The sequence below is a fragment of the Saimiri boliviensis genome, chromosome 8, assembly GCF_048565385.1.
Source record: "Saimiri boliviensis isolate mSaiBol1 chromosome 8, mSaiBol1.pri, whole genome shotgun sequence".
NCBI classification, from domain to species: Eukaryota; Metazoa; Chordata; class Mammalia; order Primates; family Cebidae; genus Saimiri; species Saimiri boliviensis.
In genome coordinates, this window is record NC_133456.1 from 23,449,508 (window position 1) to 23,459,046 (window position 9,539).

A 9,539-nucleotide genomic window follows, 5' to 3' on the forward strand; every position below is an offset into this window, starting at 1 on the left:
TGTATGTTTTAAATATTCACATTGAAGACATTGGTGCCTTTGGTGCATCGAAAAGACATTGCATTATAATTGCACTTATCAAATGATAATTTCAGGGTTTAGAACAGAGTTCTCAACCTTGGTGCTGCTGACATTTGGAGCTGGATGATTCTTTGTGGTGGAGGCTGTCCTGTGCACTAGACTGGGATGTTCAGCAGCAGCCCTGCCTGGCCTCCATCCAGGAGATGCCAGTAGCAACTCCTCCAGTCATTGCCAAATGTCCCCTGGGGAGGGAGGACTGTCCCAGTTGAGAACCACGGATTTAGGAGATGAACTCCTCATGCACCCAGGACAGGGTGGTCTGCATATGGGCACGTGATCACAGCCGTGTGATGAACACCTTCTTCCCACCTTGAAATGTCCCATGACTGAATGAGCTACTTCTCTGGGGAAGGACGTCCAGTGTCTACATCCAAGGCCCTTCATGTGTGTGAGGCTGACCCTGCTGGAACCTCCCTCTCCAAACCCTGATGAGGCGTCACCTCCTCTGACCAGCCTTCCCAGACGCCCCAGACAGTGTCACCTCTCCTTTCAGTGAGTGTTGGAGCTGCATTCGCACATTTGTGTGTGTCTGTTCCTTCTCCCAGGGCCTGGGGTTGGGAGTTCCCTGTGTGGGAGGACAGGGGTGATGCTTCTGAATTCAACTGTTTCTAGCCTTAACTCAGACCAGTGCAGGGAAGGACTGTGGATCGGAATTGTTGGTTGCATAGGAGTTGCCCAGGCTTTTTGCCAGCAGACCTAGCACAACACAGATGTGCCTTGGGCTCCAGGGAGCAGGCCTGGCCTGGGTCACTGGAGGGCCCAGATTGAGAGAGGCATGAGGCAGCCAGACCTCCCAGAGAGGGCCGGCAGGGGCCACACCTTTGGAGACATAACAGTGCTATGGGGCCTCATGGAGGACCATGTGTACAGATGTGCTCACATGCATGGGGGCCTGGGGGCCTGAGGATGCATGTGGAGGTTTGGGGCACCCAATCTGACTTCCCTAAGAGCCCCAGCTTCCTGTAAGCCCCCATCTGCTTTGTTTTCCCTCACGGATCGATGACCACCTGCTATCATGTTAAATGTTCACGCATTATCAGTTTCTTGTATCTCCCCAACTGCATGTCAGCATCATAAGGGCAAGGCTCTGTCCAGTGCCTTCACTGACCTATGGATCCCTGGACCAAGGGGAGTGCCTGGCACATGGCATACGTATGGACAAGCACTCAGGAAACGTAGGGTGTGTGGGCAGTTGGGTGGTAAGTGGCTGGGTGGGGGGGTGGCTGGGTGTGTGAGTATGTGGGTGGTGGGTGGCTTGGGTGTGTGGGTGGCTGGGTGACTGGATCGTTGAGTGGCTGGGTGGCTGGGTGTGTGGGTGGCTGGGTGGCTGGATAGCTGGGTGGCTGGGTGTATGGGTGGCTAGGTGGTAGATGGCTGGTTGAGTGACTGGGTGGTTGGGTGTGTGGGTGGCTGGGTGACTGGATAGTTGAGTGGCTGGGTGGCTGGGTGTGTGGGTGGCTGGGCGGCTAGGTGTATGGGTGGCTGGGTGGCTGGATAGCTGGATGGCTGGATGTATGGGTGGCTAGGTGGTAGATGGCTGGTTGAGTGGTTGGGTGGCTGGGTGTATGGGTGGCTGGGTGGCTGGATAGCTGGATGGCTATGTGCATAGGAAAATGGGTGGCTATCTGCTGGCATAGATGTGTGCATATGTATGCAGCCCTTTACTCTGGAAGATACATCAGCTTTTTTGTTCTATACTCTTTCCAGAAAGACCCAGGAAACTTCACACCCCAGAAACTGCAGAGCCCCATGGGTGAACGGAGAGGCTCTGGGGGTTGGATCATCCTGGAGGCTTCGAGTAACTGAGGAACACAGGGTCACAGCCCTGCCTAGGGTTGTTCCATGCCAGGGGGCCTTGGGGCTGGGACCCTGGAAGAGGGAAGCTGCCCTAACTGGCTGAAGCAACTTGGAACTCAGAGGGCCCCACAAATGATGCCTTCACTGAGGCAGTAAACCCCTACTTGGAGCTAGATCTGAGCCTCCAGAGACCACATGGTCCACCACCAGGAAGGGTGTACCTGGGTTGGGATGGCAGGGAAGGAACTCGGGGAACCCAGTGAGCACCTGTCCTCACTGGCTTGAAGGACTGGGCAGGAAGGCTGCCTGGAGGTCTGACAGGATGTCTGAGCGGAGATCTCCCTGGCACCTCAGGGGAGAACGTGATCTCCCCGGCCCTTCCACAGTTGCATAGCCCACATAGCCCACCGCCTGCCCACCCCATTGGCCACCAATCTGCATGTGAGCCTGCTCACGGGCCTGTCTGCCTATTACGCCTTCCACTGGCTCACCAGCCAGACTGCCTTTTCATCTGTCTCTGCCCAGACGTTATCAACACTGCCAGGAGGCCAGCACACACACACATGGCTCCTTCTCCATTCTAAGCTCCTCACAGTAACCCTGTGAGAGGGGACCATCATTACTTCCCTTTTACAGATGAGATGAGGACTCTGGGCACAGCCAGTCTATGTGACTCCCCCAAGGACACCCGCCTGGGGAGTGGCCGTGCTGGGGTTTGAACCCAGGCTGTCTCACCTGACAGGCTGAGCCCTTCCCCACTCTGGGATCTGCCCCTTGGCCCGTCTGCCTGTCCATCCACCCATCTACTCTGTGGCTGCCCACTGTTCAGCCCCTTCACTCGCCTGCCACTCTGTCCATCCAGCCACCCGTCCATCCATCCATCGCTGTCACCCATCCATCCTGGAGCTAATGCAGTTAGAGGACTAGGGGCCCTGAGGGGAGAGAAGGCCCCAAACTGCCCATCTGGCCAGGCCAGGGTGGCCGGGGGTGGAGTGCGCTGCCCGGGTCGGGCAGGGCTGCAGGGGGCTGGAGGGAATTAGCTGAGTGACTGCCAGGATCATCTAATTAGGAACTCTAGTGATAAGCAGATAGGATCGGGGGTGATTAGAATCCTTTTAAAAAGCCACTCCATTAATTACGGAGACAGAGAGGGGCCTCTGGCTGCTCCGAATACCAATTGGCTGCTTAATCGGCTCCATCAGCGCCCCGGGGAGACCTTCCTGGTACTGCTGTGTGACCTTGGGTGTGCCCTGCCCTCTCTGGGCCTCTCCTGGTCACTGAAGGTCCTCCTTCTCTCCCTGGCATGGCTCAGGGTTGACTTTAGAGTGGGCCCAAGACCAGGGACATAGGGCATCAGAGGCCAAGAAAGCTAGGCTGGCTCCCCAGAGAGGGCAAAGCCCTGAAAGCACCCACCAGGGAATGGCCACAGAGAGACTTGAAGAGGGAAGGTGACCTCACAGCAGTGAGGATGGAACGTGTGGGGCCTAAGTGCACACTCATGCCTGTGTGTGCCTGTCTCTCCAGCAGGCCCTGTGGGGGCCTCAGAGCCGCTGCTGCTCTCTTCAGCTCCCAAGCACCAGTGTGGAAGATTAGCCTGAACCCTTAGCAGAAGGGAAATTTTTCTGCCCGCTGCCCCGCTCCATGGTCCCCAACTCCCTTTATGGGGAGCTCCCCACAGGGGCCTCCATCTCAAGGTGCTATTGATGGTGAGGTATGGGATCTGCTCCCAGGTGACACTCCTGTTCCCGTAAGTCCTACTGAGTGGTCTGTTCCGTGTGCTCTAAGACAGCTCTGAATGGGCAGCAGTGAGGGGGTCTCCAGCCCTGTCCCCATCCTGGCTAACTCCCACAGACACACCCCAGGAACTGGGGTCAGAACAGGGCAGTGGTTGGAAGAAAGTCCCCCTGGGAGTACAACACAGACCAACGCCAGGGTCTCCAGCAGGGCAGGGAGGGCCGGGACAGGGAGGCAGCTACAGGAGCCTCGGATGCCTTGTCATGCTGGGTCCCTTGTCTCTTAACATTGTTGTTACCACTCCTCCCCCCACCACTGTCCTGATTCCATTGTCATGGAAACCTCAGGCTTCACCTTTACAATGTCAGGCCACCAACACCCTTAACAGTGTCACCATCACCATCAATACCGCAGCGCCACGTCCCCATCTCCTTCACTGCCACTATCACTATCATCTCTGTCACTGTGACCATGGCGCTCTTCACCACGTCAGCATTGCATCACCACCACATCACTGTCACCACACCTCCTCCACCTCCATCTCCACCCACCTTCCGCCCGGTGACATCACCTGATCAGCACTGCCATCTTTGCTGCCACCAGTGTCACCACTCCCACTGCCTTTGCCATCACCACCATCATTGCCTCCGCTGTCACCACCACCATCACCACCACTGTCTACCTCAGTCAGACCCACAAGCCTCTAACTAGACTGCCACCGCCACCACCGCCCCTCCAGTGTCTCCCTGGAGTCACCGTCTGCTTCCTCCCTGCTGTCCTCACACCCACCTCCATCACGACCACTACCCTCATCCAAGCCGCCATCACCCTCACAGTACACAGCCCTTGCATGTATACCAAGGAGGGCATTTACGACAGGCTGCACCCTGAATGGTCTGTGAGCAGCAGTCAGGGAACAAGGAATCGAGATGCTCACCCACAGCTCCGAGGTGGCTGGCTCTCTAGAGCTTGCCTGGGAGGTGCCAGGGAGCTCATGGTGTTCTGGGAAGCCCCCATCGATGCCTCAGCCCGTGGCTCGGAAGCAAGGGCTCTGAAGAAGATTGCTCCGAACTGTTGCAAAGCTTGCCATTGTCACCTGCCTGCAACGGCCTCTCTTTTCCACTCTCCAGATCTCGTGCATTGGCAAGCTCTAACCTGGAACTACACCAGTGATGGGATTCTGGAAAATCCCTCAGATTTCCCTAGGATGCAAGGAAACCATAGAAGAGGCTGGTGTAATGTCAAGTTAGCAAAGGAAACTACAGATCCCCACACATCAGTACAATCACCATCACCATCCCCATCGGCACTCACAGCTGGGTGAGGTGAAGGTAGAAATAGATATTAATTTCCACCATTTCCACCCCCATGTCCTTCCTACCACTCAGTAGCACCCCACACCATTGCCTCTTCCACAACCACCCTCACATTGTCCATTCATAGCACAATTCCTGCCTCCTGCCCCATCACCACTGCTGGTGTCCCGGCACCAGCAGCAGCCACACTGCTCCCAGCAGGGCCATCATTACCACGCCCTGTCCCCCCACCCCGACCCCTGCTGTCAGACCCACCACTGGCATCTGGCTTATGTTGGAGAACTGCTCACTCCCTCTTCCCTGTGAGAATTTCACGCCTCTCTCGCTGTTGCCCTGAGACTTGCAGAACCTTCCTGAAGGAGTCATTCTCCTCCCCACAGACACTGGCTTTGGCCACAGGAGGCAGCAGGAGTGCCGCACATCATGGCCCAGCAGAAGCTTGCAGAGGCAGCCCAGGCTCCTGCTGGCTCCGAGCGGCACCCTCGTGAGAGTGGGGTGTGCGGGTCAGAGCTGCTCCTTCAGCCTGGGGCCCACAGTGAAAAGCTATGGGAGGCAGGGCCCTGGCAGCTGCCTGTAGGCACTGGCTGGTGAAGTGGGGGGAGCTAGATGTTTGTCATAAGCCACTGAGATCCGGAAGCCGTCACTGTGGCACAGCCGAACAAGAAGCAACCTCTGCTACCTCCACCATCTTTACCTTCATCATCACCATTACTGTCACCACCGCCAACCACATCCATGGCTCCACTAGGAGCCATTCCCATCACCTCCTCATCATACCTGCACCATCACTGCCACCCACAACACAGGCTCTCAGCATTACCGTCTCCTCTGGCATGACCATCCACCCCACCACCGCAATTACTCTCCAGCTGTCACCACCAGCGTCACCATCACTGTGATCAACTCCTCCTTAACCCACAATTACTGTCCCCCTCACCCCCACCGTGACCACTACCTCCACACCAACACTGCTATCATGGTCACCTCTACTGTTTAATGACACCTTATCCATCTCCATGGACACCCACCGTGCCACTCCCCACCGGCACCACAGTCAACAGCGGCACCACTCTCACTGCCACCGCCACCATGGAGAACTGTGTAGGGCAAGCATCTTTCCCCCACCTCAATGGGCAAGCCTGCCAGGGACAGCAGGTGCTAACTGGTAACAGAGACATAGTGACAAAAATCCAGCCACAGAGATATGGAACCAGGTTTATCTGCAGCCACACCCAGTGGAGAAGTTCTGCTCTTCAACTCCTCTGCTAAGCCACATGTGTCAGCAGGTGTGGGTGGTGGATGCCTGGCATGGGGAAGGGGCGTCGCGCTCTTGATAAGCTGCATGGGGAGACAGCGATGGTCACTGGAGGCTGGGTTTGCAAAATGTCTTTACAGTCTCCATCCCTCCTGGAATTCAGGATTGGTTAGAACATACTGTCTAACCAATTTCAGGCTAGGAGCCTGAAACCTAGCAGGTTTGGTTTCATTGAAAAAAAAAAAAGAAAGAGAAAAGGAGGGCAATAGAAAGGGATAAAGACTAGAAGAAGGAAGAGGAGAAAGAAGGGAGGAATGAAGGAAGAGAGAAGGAAGGAAAAAAGCCAAGAGTGAAGAAGGGAGGGAAGGGAGAAAGGGAAAGGAAGGGAGGAATAGAGGGAGAGAGGGAGGGAGGGAGGAAGGGAGGGAGGGAAGGAGGAAGGAAGAGAGGGAGGGGGGAAGGAAGGGAGGAAGGGAGGGAGGGAGGGAGGGAGGAAGGAAGAAAGAAGGAAGGAAAAAAGCCAGAGTTAAGAAGGGAGGGAAGGGAGAAAGGGAAAGGGAGGGAGGGAGCAATAGAAGGAGAGAGGGAGGGAGGGAGGAAGGGAGGGAGGGAAGGAGGAAGGGAGGAAGAAAGGAAGAAAAGGAGGGAGGGAGGAATGGAAGGAGGGAGAGAGGATGAGAGGGAGGGAAGGAAGACAGGCTATCTTTAGTTGACTTTAGGATCTTCGTTGGTATGATTAGTATGTAGTTTAGCATGGTTTTGATCTTAACGGGAGCTGGGTGAGGTGAAGGTAGAAATAGATATTAATCAGTATTGTGAATTGCTGTTTCTATATATGATCCAACACAAGAACAAGAATTAAAGGAATATAAAAACCTAAGAACATTTGGTTACCCCACTCATCTGATTCATTTTCCAGGGCTGTTACAAATTATTACAAACGGGGTAGTTTAATGCAAAAGAAATCTCTTCCCCCCAGTTCTGGAGGCTGGAGGTCTGAAATCGAGGCACCAATGGGGCTGCACTCCCTCTGGAGGCTGCAGGGGGGGCCTACTGGCCCCAGCATCTGGCTGCATCCCTGCAGCTGCAGCACCCCATCAGTGTCCACCTCCTTTGAGGACACATGTCACTGGATTTAGGGCCCACTCAGATAATCCAGGATGATCTCATCTCGATATCCTTAATTTAATTACATCCCAAAAGATCCCTTTTCCAAATAAGCTCACATTCAGAGGTTCCGAGGATTCAGATGGGAACGTTCTTTTTGGGGGGCCACTAGCCAACCCACCGTACTCAGTAATCAATATTTATCATCAATCCCTATTTTTCTTACCAGAATTGAGTGGAACGCTTCTTTAGGTTTGCTGGTTTGCTGTCCACCGCAGTCTTGGCCCTGCTTTCACACTTCCTCCCTGACTGACTCACTGTGTGACCTGGAGCACCTGGTGTCTCTGAGCCTCGCCCATCTGACAAGTGTTTACCCATGGCCAGCCACTATCCTAGACAGGACAGACTTTCCTGCCTCTGTGGAGCTTGCCACGGAGGACCTGGCCAGAGAATGGGCAGGAGAAGAGCAGGCTCCCGTCCCCACCCCAGCCTGCCTGACCCCCATCTCGGCCTCCTCTCATCTTAGTTGCCACCCAGCCATCGGCTGAGTGGACACACCCAGGAGGTCTTCGCTCATCTCCCCAACCACGGCCACGGACCTTTGTCACCCACCAAGGCTGGGATCCCGTGGCCGATCCTGCCTCTGCCCTTTGGCTCCCAGGGCTCAGCCCACACCGCCTGGGTCACAGGGCATCCCATTCTGGCCCACCATGGTGTCTGCCTCCCCGGCAGGGGCAAGCCCAGCTTTGCCTGGTGCAGAGCTGGGGCGGGGGTTTGCCACACCCCGGGAGCTGATGTCATAAAGGGAGTTCTGAAGGGCAGCCCACCCAGGCCTGGCCCCACAGCTGCAGTGTCCTTCCCCTCCCCCACCCCTCTCAGTGGGGGCCTCTCCAGTCCCTGAGAACTGGTACTATGAAAAGGTGAACTCCTGGGCAGAATCTCGCCCGGAGCCTGCAGAGTCCAGCCAGGACCCTGCTGAAGGGCCCCAGACCAGCGGCCACCTCTCCCCTGTCCATCTGACCAGCTGGGTCCCTGCGCCCGCCTGGCCTCCACGTCCCCTCTCCTCTCACCCACATCCCCGACCATGGCTAACTACTACGAAGTGCTGGGCGTGCAGGCCAGCGCCTCCCAGGAGGACATCAAGAAGGCCTACCGCAAGCTGGCCCTTCGCTGGCACCCCGACAAGAATCCCGACAACAAGGAGGAGGCGGAGAAGAAGTTCAAGCAGGTGTCTGAGGCCTACGAGGTCCTGTCCGACTCCAAGAAGCGCTCCCTGTACGACCGTGCGGGTTGCGACAGCTGGCGGGCCGCCGGTGGGGCCAGCACGCCCTACAGCAGCCCCTTCGACACCGGCTACACCTTCCGTAACCCTGAGGACATCTTCCGGGAGTTTTTTGGTGGCCTGGACCCCTTCTCCTTTGACTTCTGGGACAGCCCATTCAACAGTGACCGCGGTGGCCGGGGCCATGGCCTGCGGGGGGCCTTCTCCACAGGCTTTGGAGAGTTCCCGGCCTTCATGGAGGCCTTCTCGTCCTTCAACACGCTGGGCCGCAGCGGGGGCAGCCACACCACCTTCTCATCCACCTCCTTCGGGGGCTCTGGCCCTGGCAGCTCGGGGTTCAAGTCGGTGATGTCGTCTACCGAGATGATCAATGGCCACAAGATCACCACCAAGCGCATCGTGGAGAACGGGCAGGAGCGTGTGGAGGTGGAGGAGAACGGGCAGCTCAAGTCAGTGACCGTGAACGGCAAGGAGCAGCTCAAACGGGTGGATGGCAAGTAGGTGCCAGGCACCAGGCCCTGCCTTCCCACCACCGCCACTGAGCACAGGGCAGCAGACACATGGGGCCGCAGACATAGGCCTATGGTTAATAAATGTGCCAAGTGAGTTCATGGAACAGCTTGCTCAGCTTTGTGAGGGCGTGGGGCCGGCTCCAGCCTAGTGGACTTGAAGAAGGGTATGCGTGCTGCCTCCAGGGCCTGAGCTGTTTCCCCCAGGAAGCCAGGGCTGGTTCTGCAGGGGGGTCTGTCATCTTTTCTGTGCCCACAATCTGGGTTGATAAATAACATGGCTGCCCTGTCCTGATGACCTCAAACCCAATCCTGACCCCAACTACTCTCTATTGCTGGCCCCTGCCATCTGCATAGGCCTTGCTGTTTCAGCTCGCAGCCTTCCCCCTTCTACCCACCCGCATGGGTTCTTCCGGGACAGCTGTGCCAAACCCATGTTCAATTGCATTACCTGGTGA

General features: G+C 56.5%; 1 protein-coding gene across 1 annotated transcript; it reads left to right on the plus strand.

Annotated features, from left to right (window-relative positions):
• The first annotated feature begins 8,374 nt into the window (after positions 1–8,374).
• Positions 8,375–9,073, plus strand: DNAJB8 (DnaJ heat shock protein family (Hsp40) member B8). The gene has a single exon (XM_003926136.4). The coding sequence runs from the start codon at positions 8,375–8,377 to the stop codon at positions 9,071–9,073; it is 699 nt and encodes a 232-aa protein (XP_003926185.1).
• Positions 9,074–9,539: the final 466 nt, after the last annotated feature.

Bases quoted from the DNA above. Each gene is read 5' to 3' on its own strand.
- DNAJB8 (XM_003926136.4), top strand. From the start codon at position 8,375: ATGGCTAACTACTACGAAGTGCTGGGCGTGCAGGCCAGCGCCTCCCAG.